The 14,962-nt window shown below is 42.8% G+C and overlaps 1 protein-coding gene across 4 annotated transcripts in view; it reads right to left on the bottom strand.

Moving 5' to 3' along the window:
• The window catches only part of LOC149442469 (unconventional myosin-Va), a 242,304-nt gene that overhangs the window by 88,318 nt on the left and 139,024 nt on the right, over window positions 1–14,962 (bottom strand). For all 4 annotated transcript variants that reach the window (XM_089656073.1, XM_089656074.1, XM_089656075.1 and 1 more), the window contains exons 6-10: window positions 14,144–14,287; window positions 11,240–11,321; window positions 5,489–5,596; window positions 5,277–5,383; window positions 2,730–2,995 (exon numbers count right to left, since the gene is read on the bottom strand). In XM_089656073.1, the coding sequence (XP_089512199.1) occupies window positions 2,730–2,995; window positions 5,277–5,383; window positions 5,489–5,596; window positions 11,240–11,321; window positions 14,144–14,287 (707 nt within the window). The remainder of the gene's footprint in view (window positions 1–2,729; window positions 2,996–5,276; window positions 5,384–5,488; window positions 5,597–11,239; window positions 11,322–14,143; window positions 14,288–14,962) is intronic.

Raw genomic sequence — 14,962 nt, 5'->3', positions numbered from 1 at the left:
TTTCCTGCAAAATGTCTTGATAAACTCTGGAATTCATTTTCCCATCAATGACAACAATCCGTCCAGGCCCTGAGGCAGCAAAGCAGCCCCAAACCATGATGCTCCCTCCGCCATGTTTCACAGTGGGGATGAGGTTTTGATGTTGGTGTGCTGTGCCTTTTTTTTCTCCACACATAGTGTTGTGTGTTCTTCCCAAACAACTCAATCTTGGTTTCATCTGTCCACAGTATATTTTGCCAGTAGTGCTGTGGAACATCCAGGTGCTCTTTTGCAAACTTCAATCGTGCTGCAATCTTCTTTTTGGACAGCAATGGCTTCCTCCGTGGTGTCCTCCCATGTACTCCATTCTTGTTTAATGTTTTCCTTATTGTACATGTGTCAACAAAAATGTTAGCATGTGCCAGAGATTTCTGTAGGTCTTTAGCTGACACTCCGGGATTCTTCTTTACCTCATGCAGCATTCTGCGCTGTGCTCTTGCAGTCATTTTTACAGGACGACCACCCCTAGGGAGAGTAGCAACAGTGCTAAACTTTCTCCATTTGTAGACAGTCTGTCTTACCGTGGACACATGAATATCAAGGCTTTTGGAGATACTTTTGTAACCCTTTCTAGCTTCATGCAAGTCAACAATTCTTGATGGTAGGTCTTCTGAGAGCTCTTTTCTGCGAGGCATGGTTCACATCAGACGGTGCTTCTTGAAACCAGTAAACCCAAAACAGGTGTGTGTTTTTTAAGGGCAGGACAGCTGTCAGCAACACATCCAATATCATCACACTGATTGGAGTCAAGGTTGGCTCACTCCTGGCTCCAATTAGCTCTGGGAGAAGTCATTAAGCTAGGGCCTCACATACTTTTTCCTCCCTGCACTGTGAATGTTTACATGTTATGTGCAATTAAACCATGGCAACATCTAATGTTTGTGTAGTATTATGTTCAGCAGACTGTGTTCTTCTATTGTTGTGACTTAGATGACGTTCAGAGCACATTTTATGCCCAATTCATGCAAAACTCCATGTAATCCCAAGGGGGTCACATACTTTTTCTTGCAACTGTATATAGCTAACTGGTCAATGTTTGCATCACCGGCTGTACTTACCAAAGGGATATGGACGTATTGCCCTTCCCTCTGGTCCATCCCCCTTGCGCATGCGCTGTGCGGTATCATGGCGCTTGTTCGCGCATGCGTGGGGCACTATTTAAGCTTGGACGTCTTCATGGTAGGCTCATCCCTTTGATAACGTGCTGGTGCATGAAACACATCAGGGAGGAGCCTACCAGAGTGACCTCACGCCGCAGACGGCCGGCGGCCATTTTACTTGTGCTTTTTTTTACATGTGAGTGCTTTCCATTTCCCTACTCTGCTGGATTCTAAATAAAAAACTACACTATCAGTACCTATCTGTCTCTGGCTTGTTATATGCGAGCCCCTAAGGTGGAGATTTCCCCCAACTTCTGATGCTTCTGATCTGGTGGTCTAACGCTTACCTGGAGCTGTCCCTGGGAGCAGAGAGTGTCCTCTGAGGGTGTGGTGTTGCCTTGTGTGCCTAATGACCCTGCAGCCCTTGCCTTGACCCAGATGACCACTGGTGGATATATACCTTTTGCACTTCTGGTGAGTGCATTCATATTACTGGCCCTTGCCATAGAGATCACCAGCACGGATCACCATTATATTTGGACTTGATTTGGATTTTCTACTTACTATGCACTACAGTCACTTTATATTTATTGATTTTATTTGATACGTCACTAACGTGACGATTCACCACTATACCACTTTATAGCGCTGTATAAGTGCCCACTTCTTACAATTTATCATTATTGTTGTTCATTATTTTCTAGCGCTGCATTTATATTATACTGGATTATTTGGAGGTCTAGAGGTTAACCTTGTATGTCAGCTGCTTTTTTGATCTTGCGCTCGCATACATCTTTATTATATACCTGTATGTGAGCCAACTGATGCTCAGAACTCTCTCACTGCTGCAGGAGCCTGCTGCTGTGTGAAAAGACCGATTGCTGATAAAACACTAAAAACATACAAAGTTGCCTGTCTGTGTTGGGGGCATTCTGTTAGTCAGGAACTGACATGAGTTTTGTTAGTGGATAGTACAAGTAGATGTCTAAAGTGTTCCATAGCTGTGTGGGATCCTAGAATGACAACAGTCTCAATTCACAAAGTGGTATCTACCACTTTAAGAATTGCAGTAAAATACCTCTAAGCATTTTTCTATTTTTTTTGCAATTCACTATAAAACGCTACTAAAAATACCACATGAGCTATTTTATGAAGTGATGCAGTATTTTAGTAGTGCAAACTAGTGGCAATTTAACATTGGCAGCAGCTGGTGTCATTAACAACTAGTAAACAACATGGTTGTCATGGAGCGGGTGGCTGCTGGTGTCCTCAACAACCAGTAAATATCATGACAGGCGAGCTGCAGCTATGGGAACATGTTAAAAACTGCATTCATTTATTTATTTCCTTTAGCGAATTGAATTTAACACTGTTGTATGTGGTACTTACCGAGCGTTTTTGCTTTTAAAGGTAAATACTGCATAAAGGGATAGCAGATTGACATTTTCATTGCCGCATGCGATATTTGGGGAAAAAAGTGACAAAATGCTGTATGTATGGTCTTCTTTAGAATACAGAATAATACAGCCTTACTAGCACAAGAAGACAGCTACCTAACAACCTGTAGATTCTTAAGGAACTTATGTTTACCCATAGATATCAAGGACTCCGATGAATGAACTTTGTTTGGCAGATGACAGTAGGGCTTTGTTGACATGACAGACTATCCAGTTAAAGAGGTTTGCGTAGATATGTTTCGACAGGGCATCTCTAGCATTGGTAGATTGCAGTCGATTGAGTGGTTTGATAAAGGTCTCAGTGGCCGTTACAAGCTTCCGATGGCAGAGCCAGTGCGACATCTCTTCATAATCCACTCCCATTAGATCACAAAATATGATCAGAGGTCCATGCTTTGGCTGCAACACAAGTAAAATGTCACTTTAAGAACTAGTAATTCATGTCTTACACTAAATCTCCAATCCACAAAGAAACAATTTAGAATAATAAATGATACTCAAAAAAAAAAAAGGGGGGGGGGGGTAAATTACCAGCATTACACAGAACATGGCCTTTTAGGCCTATTTCACATGGGTCCAATCAGAACATGAATACCACAAAAGTGACTGCCATACCATCCTGGCTGTGATTTAGCAGGGGATCTGTTCACGGATCCCCTGCTGAGCACACAATACCAGTGTGAAAAGACCCTTAAAGTGGTTCTAAACCTCAGACATGAAATATCTATAACGGGGGTCAGCAACCCGCAGATCAGGGCCAGGTAAAACGGTAGATCGCTGTCTGAGTTTGCTGACACACCATCCCAGTGCATCAGAGTGCAATGCAGAGGGACTTGTAAAGTTGGAGCTGTAGTAGGGAGCAAAAGCCACATAAGTCGATGCCTCCTCTGTAGTGCTGGCTCCTGTCCCATGTGGAGTGATACCAACTGCACTCCACCTCTTATCCCAGCTAGTGGTCTCCAGAGTAGTGCCAGCAGCAGAAAAGAAGAGATCTTCATGTCAGTGTGAAGCAATACACTGGATTTAATAGTATATGGCTGCTTTCACACTGATGTGCTGCGGTTTACCCACACCATGGGTGCAATGCAGTGTACCTGCAGCTTTCCTTCAGGTTTGCTGCTCTTAGCCTTAGACTTCTATTATACCCTGCGAGTTTGATACACTTTCTGGACTCGCGCCAAAATTCCTGTATGCAGGCGTTTTGGTGCAGTTTCAGAAAGTGCACCATACCTGCAGGATATATAAGTAGTCTATGTTCCTGAAATTTCATTGCAGCAACTCAAAATGGTACTCAGTAGTTCGTATGGCCCCCACGTGCTTGTTTGCATGCCTGACAACGTCGGGGCATGCTCCTAATGAGACGACAGATGGTATCCTGGGGTATTTCCTCCCAGATCTAGACCAGGGCATCACTGAGCTCCTGGACAGTCTGAAGTGCAACCTGGCGGTGTCTGATGGACTGAAACATGTTTTATTAGATTTAGGTCAGGCGAGCATGGGGGCCATTCAATGGTATCAATTCTTTCATCCTCCAGGAACTGGCTGCATACTCTTGCCACATGGGGCCTGGCATTATTGTGCACAGGAGGAACCCAGGACCCACTGCACCAGCGTAGGGTCTGACAATGAGTACAAGGATTTCATCCCAATAGGTAACAGCAGTCAGGGTGCCATTGTCTAGCCTGCAGAGGTCTGTGTGTCCCTCCATGGATATGCCTCCCCAGACCATCACTGACCCACCACCAAAACAGTCATGCTGAACGATGTTACAGGCAGCATAATGTTCTCCATGACTTCTCCAGACTCTTTCAGTTCTGTCACATGTGCTCAGGGTGACCCTGCTCTCATCTGGGAAAAGCACAGTTCGCCAGTGGCGGATTTGTCAGTTCTGGAGTTAAATGGCAAATGCCAATCGAGCTCTATGGTGCTGGGCAGTGAGCACAGGGCCCACTAGAGGATGTCGGGCCCTCAGGCTACCCTCGTGAAGTCTGTTTCTGATTGTTTGGTCTGAGAAATTCACACCAGTGGCCTGCTGGAGGTCATTTTGTAGGGCTCTGGCAGTGCTCATCCTGTTCCTCCTTGCACAAAGGAGCAGATAACAGTCCTGCTGATAGGTTAAGGACCTTCTACAGCTCTGTCCAGCTCTCCTAGAGTAATTGCCAGTATCCTGGAATCTCCGCCATGCGCTTGAGATTTTACTGATGTATCACATGGGAGAGAGAGGAAAACGCTCTCTATCATTAAAAGTAGAGCAGATTAAAGCATAATAGGTTTCTACATATATACAGTATGTGACTATGATTAGACCGATATCGTCAATATGGTTTTAGAAGTATCTACACTATTTCATGGCATCTGTGCTTGGGAAAAGCCATAACTACTAACATATACATCCTTTTTTTTAATTTTTATGAGTAAAAAAGTGACAATGCTTTACTATTCTATTGTCTTTAGTTTAAGCGCTGAGCAAACTGTTGGCGCTATATAAATCCTGTATTATAATAATAAATAGTCAGAGTCCCTTCATTTAAATTACTATATACTGAATACTTCATCCTTTGAGCGAGTATATCCTTTAACTTTCTTCCTGCAATCATTTAGCAAGGATGTTGATTAATTTGGAAAAGCGACACTGTTTTGCCATTATATGGTACATATATGCACAGAAATGTAGACTTACAGTAATTGAACAACTGTCTGCATCTCGAGATTTAAATTCCACATTTCCCAAGTGAAGTATAGAAGCTAAAATTCTAAAGATTCCCAACTGGTACTGGTCACCAATACCTGCAAACAAATATACAGCACAGTTCAACATAATTTACAGCTCACGAGAAAAAAACAAACAGGCAGCATGTCAGATGAAGTAAGAGCTATAAAAATGTACATTACCTAATAGTGCACAGGCTTGCCGAGTATTTCTTAGTTCTTTTGCGTCATCAACTCCATCAATCACTGGGCTTCTTCCTTGCTTTGTGTAATGGAAACTGTTGGCACTCCCTATGCATAGAGATAGTAACTCAATTTATTTTTAAAGTCACAATAACCTCAACAGAGAAAAAAAACTGTCATACAAGCCCTCAAACTAATACATTTTGGCTAATTCAAAAGATACAGTAAAGCACAATGTTGACGTCCAAAGGAACCAATCAGAAATAAGCTTTTAGCACAGGCGTATAGGTAGACCAATGAGTGCTGACCTTTCTATATTTCTTGTTGGGTTACTGTCACCAATACTACTAAAGTTGTGTAATTAACATAAAGAGCACATTTTTCACCATTTGCTGTGTATATGAACTTATGTTATCCAGTTCTTATAAATAAAAGCTGATATTAAAAGTGGATGTAAACCTTAGACAGGAAATATGGACGAAGCCTATTCCTCTGTAGTGTGTATTTGTGTGTGTGTATTATATATATATATATATATATATATATATACACATATATACACATATATACACACACACACATACATACATACATACATACTGTACATATGCCCAAACACACGTGATTTTGCGCAGCCCTGCCGTCTTGTAGCAGTAGTTCTGCTATAGGGCGGTCGAGAAGCGGTTAAGGTTGCCCACCTTGGCTCTATAGTGTGTACTTGAATTAAAGTGTTACTAAATCAGTCTGTATATGCAGTAAAGCATGATTGTTATGCTCACTGTGGGATTAATTCTCCACATTGTGTAAAAAGGATGTTTGATACTGACTTCTCTGATCCTCCCCTTCTTCCATTGCCCCCTAAATATCTCCTCATAGAACAGAGGTTTGGAATAACTCTGCACATGCTCAGTTTGGTGTGTATTGTTAGAGAGGGTTTTTTCCTGGGAGATTGCACAAATCAGCACTGCCCAGAGGGTCAGAGGTCACCCATCTCCAAGAGGAGAAGGAAAACTCCTCCTACAAGCTTTAACCAGTGCTTTGCAGTGCTTTGCTGGACACTGACATAAGTCACAAGACTGCTCCAACTGCTGATGAGAAAAGGTATTTTGCAGTTTATATTTACTAAAATAATTGCATTTCCAAGTTCTGTGTACTGTGAGAGATCAGATATAGTGAATGCAGGGTCCTGGGTTTAGTAACACTTTAAGAGCACCAAGCGTCATTTCTGTCTGCTGCTTCGTTCCTCTGCTATCAGCATGAGACACGTCTGACAAGTTTTCCTGACACCATTGGGAAAAATGGTGTAATGGGAGAGACCTCCAGCAGATTGACAGCCTTAGCTCTGTTCCTCTGAGCTGTGTGAAGGGGGGTGTGTCTCTTCCCTCCAATCAACTCTCAGAGCTCTCCTCACTGAGATTTGCGGTGTGTAACTGCAGCTCTCCCCCCTTTTTTTTTTGACTCTCAAACAAGCTTTATAAATTCAGCACTCTGAATGGCTGTAGAGAAAAGACTGCAGGTACAACTTATGTAGGATGATTTGTTTCATCTCTGAGGCCAGTCACTTCACTGGGTATATGTAAGGGTTTACTACCACTTTAAATATCCTCCCTGGGAGACAAAGCTTTGTAACATATCTTGGGAAAAATATCGGGGGGGAAATTCCTAAAACATCAAAAGTATCGGACTGCATAGTAAATCTTATGTTACCATTTGTTTGGCTACAAGAATAGACTGGTTTAGACATAAATCCATGGGCAAACATTAAGCAGCACTTCTTGGCCACATCTTCAACAGTCTGGTCTGAGTCTTTTCAGTCTGCCCATCCAATGATAGGCTCTATCTCTGCAGCAGTTAATAACAATCACAGAGCGAAGGATTTTTTTTTTATTTATTAGAAATCCTAACTGGCTAGTAAACTTGATAAATGAACTTTATTAACATACTGCATGCTTAAGATTCATCAATTTTTTATTTGATGGACAGTAAACTCCACTAGACCAACTCTGCATATGTTCAGGTCCATCTGGACATAACCTGTCCAATTTAATTTACTTGATCAAAACAACTCCACTTTGCCAAAAACTGGAACTCAATCTGGATAACAGTTTTACAGATGTAGATCTAAAGGAAAATATTCCAAATGATCCATGCTTCCCCTATTTGACATTCCTAGCAAGAACAGGATACAAAATCCCAACACAGTGGTGGCCTACAAAGTGGATCTACAGGCAAAACTTTTTTTTTTTTTTTACAATAATTCATTATCTGTATTAAGGTAAAAAAAACAAAACAAAAGAACCTTCCAATGTCTATGCCTCCCCCTAACTCTTACATGTAACCTCTCTCGATCAGCACGTTCCCTGCTGCCAGCCTCGGTCTCTTCTTTTCCTGCATTCACAGGCTTTACTGAGAGTAGAGTGAGCCATAGGCTACTGCTGCTGTCCATCAAATAATATGCAAAGGCCAAAATGTATTCTGCTACATGTTTTTGGTAAAAAAAAATCCCAAGTGTATATTGATTGCTTTGTTATAGTGTCTACAAACTATGGTATAGATACTGCAATTTACGCCATTTGTTTGCTATACAGCACTGTGCTAGTTTAACGGACAATTGCACGCTCATGCAATACGGTACATAAATTAAATTTATGTCCTTTTTTTCACACAAATAGAGCTTTCTTTCGGTAGAATTTGATCGCCTGTGCATATTTTATTTTTTGCGCTATAAAAAAAAAAAAAAGGCTGACAATTTTGAGAAAAAAAAACAATATTTTGGACTTTTTGCTATAAAACATGTCCAGTAAAAAAAAAATTAAAAATCAAATTTCGTCATAAATTTCGGCCAAAATGCATTCTGCGACATGTCTTTGCTCAAAAAAAAACCCAATATGTGTAAATTAATTGGTTTATGTGAAAGTTATAGCGTTTACAAATGGCGGGAAAGATACTGGGATTTTTAATTTTTTTTTATACTAATAATGGCAGCGATCAGCGACTTATGGCGGGACTGTGGGACTGCGGCGGACATTCTGACACTGGGGGGGAACTGACTTGGAGTCACTGACATCCCCAGTGACACCACTACAGTGATCATTGCAGAAAAAAAAAAAACCCACTGACACTGTACTAATGGCAGTGGGGAGGAAGGGGTTAACTTTTTTTATTTACTGAAAGGGTTAACTGTGTGAGGGGAGTGTTTTACTAGGGGGCAGGGGTGTGTACTGCACGGGGACTCTTCTCTCCGGCTCAGCATGTCAGGAGCTGACAGGGAACTGACAGAAAGCAGAGCTACTGCAGCCCTGCTCTCTGTCAGTGGTTTCCGCTAATCGGCGGGACACAGCTGGTAACGAACGGCTGTGACCCGGCGACTGACATCTGCGGCCGTGATCGGCGGGACAGGTAGGGCGGGCGCGCGCCCCCTACCTGTTTTGCAAACACACGTTTTAAAACGTGATTTTGCCCAGCCGTGCTGCCCTGCCGCCTTATTTCTACAGTGGCTGGGCGGCATGTGGTTAATGTTCTTGTTGGCTTTACTTTTTTTCTAGCAACTAGTTTGTGGCCTTAAACTTCACAGGAAATATTGACACTTCTAGTCTATTGGTGCAATGTAGCAGGAAGCACAGTATCTAATTCAGAAGAATGTATTCTCCACGGTCAATGACAGTGAATCTCAACTATATCTACATATCTATTTACTATCAGGGAATTTCTGAGTAGGAGTTCAGACCATTTTAAAAGCAAAATTTAATACCTTATTTCATATAGGTCAGACAAATTGTTAAAAAAATGAAATCCAGCTCCACACAAAACCATTTTTTCAAGCTCAGATACAGAATTGGGGATTTGGTTATAAACGGTTTCAGATCACTGACCTCTCTGTATACCAACTGTGTGATCTCAGAGCCTCAGTCTGCTGATATAAAAAAAAGGGAATGCCACTGCCCTTGAGTACCACAAACTTTGAAAATGAATAAAGAAGCAATGTCGACACTCCAGCACATGCGCATGGGAGTCACAATCGCGGCACAGCGCTCTAAGGGATGGCATGCTCAGTATGCTGTTCTTTCAGTGCGCATGCTCTGGTGACGTCACCAGATGCAGAGCTGTAGAATATCTCCTAAACGGTGCAAGTTTAGGAGATAGTCCTTGTACCTATAGGTAGGCTTTATTATTTGCTTACCTGTAGGTACAAATTTAAAAAATTAGTTTACTACCACTTTAACCACTTGCCTACCAGGCACTTATACCCGCTTCTTTACCAGGCCAATTTTCAGCTTTCAGCGCTGTCGCACTTTGATTGACAATTGCGCTGTCATGCAAGATTGTACCCATATGAAATTTTTATCATTTTTTTCTCACAAATAGAGCTTTCTTTTGGTGGTAATTGCTGCTGGACACTTTACTTTTTGTGCTATAAACAAAAAAAGTGCAAAAAATTTGAAGAAAAAAAAAAAAAGTTTCTTTGTTTCTATTGTAAAATTTTTCAAACAGGTAATTTTTCTCCTTCACTGATGTGCGTTGATGAGGCAGCACTGATGGGCACTAATAGGCGGCACTGATGGGCACTAATGAGGTGGCACTGATAGGCGGCACTAATGAGGTGTCACGGATAAGCGGCACTGATAGACAACACTGATAGGTGGCACTGACTGGCATCACTGCTGGGCACTGACTGGCGGCACTGCTAGGCATTGACTGGCACAACTGCTGGGCGCTGACTGGTCGCACTGACTGGCAGCACTGCTGGGCTGCACTGATGGGCACTGGTGGGTGGCACTGGTGGGCACAAGTGGGTGGCACTGCTGGGCAAAGGTAGGTGGCACTGCTGGGCAAAGGTAGGTAGCACTGCTGGGTGGCACAGGTGGGTGCACTGCTGGACACAGGAGGGTGCACTGATGGGCACAGGTGGGCGCACTGATGGGCACAGGTGGGCGGAACGGGTGGGTGGCACTGCTGGGCACCAATCTTTAGGGCACTGATAATCAGTACCCTGATGATCGCTGCTGATCCCTGCTCTAACAGCAGCGTGAGGAAAGTGCAGCCGAGAACCGGCAATTGCATTTCTCTGTGATCAGCGTGTCATTGGACACGGCTGATCACGTGGTAAAAGGCCGTTGTGATTGGCCTTTTACCACATCACGTGATCGCCGGGGGCGCGCAGGAGAGCGCGTTCTGGGAGGACGTCATATGACGCCCTCCCAGAACTGGCTGGCCGCAATGTAGCTGTCATTTGGCTATCTGCGGTTGGCAAGTAGTTAAGGAGGAATGGCTACCTCCAGGTATACATGTCCTTGATTTATCCACTGCTATAGTATATACTGTGCAGATGCAGATGGCTTGATCCCCAATACCACAGCATACCTTCAGAGGTCTATTGGCATCCATGCCTCAACAGGTCAAGGCTGTTTTGGCAGCAAAATGGGGACCGATTAAACATTAAGTGGGTGGTCATAAACGTATGGCTGATCAGTGTATGCTCCAACATGGAGGCTTTTGTAGAAAAGATTTAGGACTGCACTTTACAAAGGGGCCTTGACCTGGCAGTGGGGCTTCTACATATATCTGCAAATGCTGTGCATCTAAAATGTCTAATTTAATGCAATTATCTTATTTTTTGTGCTGGCTCTGTGGTTAATGTGCTTAAAAAACATTTGTTCTGTTTGTTCTGTGCAAAGCCCTTTCATGTGGACCTTACTCTAGAAGCTAGTAATAAATTGAGGCAGGTGCCATTTTTAAGTATTAAAAACATACCCAGTTTAAGAATGCTGAATTCCGGTAATGACGCTGATGCACACAGTTGATAAAATATATGATAATTTCGCTCCTCATCTGCCTGAAAATAGAAGTAATAACAAAGAGAAAAATAAAGCACCAATATATGGATTAGTGAAAAGCTGACAAGTAGAATTTAGCATTTTGCTTGAAGCAGCCTTAGCAAGCATTAAATCTCATAAAGAAACTGTACATGTGCTAAGCAATACATTCAGACTGAATCAGCACTTGGATGCAGAATTTGAAACATCATACCACTGAGTTCTCAATACCTTGATATACTTGTGCTTTGGGATCAGCTTTATTTTTAAAGTGAGTGTATCAAAATGCTGTCTTGCACCACGCCACCAAATTGTTTTGAAAGAAAAGTATAAAATACTTTATGTACTATTTTCTTTCCCTGCTTAACATTTAATTTTGAAAAAGTTTGAAAATTTTTTGTAGCCTCTGACCAATTCAACTTTCAGAGGTCGTATCAACCTGTATTTACATTTGTGTAACTCACAAAACTGAGCTTTGTACTGACAAGAAGTGGCCATTCTGGTAAATGTGGGACCTGGCATAGCCAAGAACAATGTCAGGATTGATCTTGGGAGACTTACTCAAGAACATAAGGCAGGCCATATAATATACATATTTTTTTTTGTTTAACTGGTGGATTGAACTAAAAAAAAAATGAAGATTCCCCCATTCACTATTTTGAGGTGCATGGGGGGAATCACTCCCGCTGTGCTACTATGTTCTCACTGCGGGGAGCCTTCCCCAGTAGTAGTATTTCTGACTATAAGGGCAGCACTGATCATACAGAAAAAAAACAGTAGGGTGGTTGTACAGAAATCGATTAATAGATTGACTTCTGTACAATCAGGATGCCCATACATGGATCAACATTCGTCTGGTTCCTGCTGAACAGGCCAAATAACGATCCATACAAGAGAAGTTTTATTGCATCGGTCCAACCCCTTACAAGCTCACACAAGGTGAATGGTGCCAACATACAATAATAACAAAATAGAAATCTTCAACAGTGAACCTTGGTATAGTGATAGTCTCGTCCTGTATTCAGATAACACAACAGTCAGCGCAAGTCGGCAATACCAGCCGTCGCAGAACACAGACCTACCTTGAGAAATGAATCCTTTGACATGTGCTAGTGAAGATTCTTCTTTATTACTCAATGGCCAGGACTTCTTTCCTACCATGGGCAGGATTTCACTAAAAAGAACGCTCTATAGAAAGCTTCAACAGACATAGGGGCATAAAATATATGATAAATTACCCGTGATCCCTTCCTTCTGGAATTTCTAACTACTGCCCTACTGTGAGAGTGACAATGCCTATCGGTGTGGGATAGGATGTAATATTAAGGGCAAAGTTCATCTATTTTTTTTAAATATTAATTGCACATTCTTGCAGGTTAATAAAATGTGCATTTATTTATTTATTTTAACTCTGCAGCCTGTAAGGCTGGGATGCTCCACCTGTGGCCCTCAGAGCCCTCTGAATTGCCCCTCAAGCTCAAACCAGAGAAGTGTATGTCTACTATATCCTACAGGTTTGGTGCGCTTTCAGAAAGTGCACTGCACCCACAAGATATAATAGAAGTCTATGGAAAATTGCAGCTAACCTGCAGGAAAGCCGCAACTGCACTGTGCTGCGCCTATGTTATGGGTAAACTGCAGCACATCAGTGTGAAAGCAGCCTTAGAGGGGGCTCAGGACAATAAGGGCTTGTTTATATTTGCGGTTGGGGGGGGCAGTAAAACCCCATAGTTGAAATGTGTTTTTACTACACACCCTCATCCCCCCAAACCACTGTTGTAGTGTCAGGGGACACAATGGTGATTCTGCCCCATGCCACAGGGGGCCTGTGAGGCCTCTCTGTCACATTCTCTTTTATAACTGGACAGGAGGGGTGGTGGGAGGAGCTTATATGGGAACCAATCCTCTCCATTTTCCTCCTGCAACCGTTAAAAGATGGCTTCTCCTCCACTCCCTCCTGCTGGCATTCAGAGGCTGCAGGAGGAAAAAGTTCATTATGCTATTCAAAATAAAAAATTCGAAATTCTGAATCATTTCATTGGGCCCGTGACTGATTACCAAATCACTTTGTTTTGCAGTCACTCAGCCAGTCCAGGCTGGGGAAAGATCTTGACTTCAAAGTCTACATACACCCCAGAGTCTGGAGCAACACCTGGGTCAGCCTCTCAGTGATCCGCTGAGAGCCTGAGCCAGCCGCTCCCACCCCCTCCACAGCCCAGTGCTCCAGTGAGAGCTGGGGGGGGCAGAGCAGACAGAAGTCACTGCTCTCTGCTCAGAGCGAAGAGAACTCAGCGATTGTGATTGCCGAGGTCTAACCCTTAGAGCTGATGGGGGACAGATGCAGCTAGGTATCTATGAATGGGGGGGAGCCCTACTTTAAGTGGCCCTCGCTCTTCAAAAGGTTGAACACCCCTACTGTAAGGCATTGCACCCATGATAAGCAGAATGTGGGAGCAATGCCAGGATCCTGCAGGCACTCAGTACAGCTGTATGGGCAGACAGTTACTGAATTGCAGGAAGAATCAATGAATGAGAGTGCTCTCCAGCCATTGGCTGAAAGCACTGATCAAATGCTGGTTCTTCAGCAAGACCATTCAAACGAATCTGGTCTTTAGACTGGCTTCTGTTGAACAGAGAGCGGTACACATGTACCAAAAGTTAGCTGGTTTGTACTGGGCTTAAACTGAATTTACTATACAGGCAACATGTTTATATTGACTTTGGTAAGTAGGCCAACAGAGCTTTATTCTTATTAGAGTCATTCTTTGCATTGCACTGTAAACAAATAAAAATCAAAGCTATGACAAGGCCACTTTCTTTAATGTCCCAAAGGTGTACTTACTTGAAAAACCACACGAGATTTCTCTAGTAAATATGTCCTCATGTGAGCACCAATAATCCGAAACCTCTTATCAAATCCAATTTCTATGTACTTTCCAAAGCGACTGCTGTTATCATTTCTAGTAGTCTTTGCATTCCCTATGGCCTAGGAAAGAGAGAAGATCAATGAAGTCAGTAAAATATGTTAAATAAAAACCCCTGATATTATTATCATTATTACCACCACTATTCACATACCATGGTTAAATGCCATTCTAAAAAGGAGTCAAATCAACTAAAGCTGGCCAAAAACACGACTGTCGCCTGCTGTAGACAACTTTGGCTAAACTGGCTGACAATTTTCAGTCTTTGGTCATTAGCGGACAGTTGACATGTGTTGCCCTTCCGTGGGCTCCTTGCTGTGAAGGCCAGTTTTAGATTGGGGCAGCGGCCATTTTTTGTCCTGCTGAATTGTTGGTGAGGGGGCGCACTGGACACCTTAGCTGCCATTTTGCTACATGCTGGGTGTCCAATGAGCTCCTATACCTTTATGGAGGGTTGGGCTCCCTCAGGTCCACCTGCCCTTGGTCTATCCATTAAATACATGTGCCTCTACTATGGGCACTCTCAAAAGTTTGTAGAATTAGGAATTACAGAACATCAGGGTGCCATGAGGAGGCTCTGTAGCTTATGCATGTATTTGCAAATATGTGCTAACTAAACCCCTGTTGTTAACGCATGCTGTTAGGAAGGTTAATTCGACTTGTTTGCAGGCTGGCTGGCAAGTTGAGCCTGGAATTTTTCTTTTTTGTTGTTTGATATGCGTCACCCTTCGGTGGGC

Source organism: Staurois parvus, unplaced genomic scaffold, assembly GCF_062004578.1.
Source record: "Staurois parvus isolate SC_StPar_1 unplaced genomic scaffold, SC_StPar_1.0 ptg000885l, whole genome shotgun sequence".
NCBI classification, from domain to species: Eukaryota; Metazoa; Chordata; class Amphibia; order Anura; family Ranidae; genus Staurois; species Staurois parvus.
This window is presented reverse-complemented; position numbering and strand designations above follow the sequence as displayed.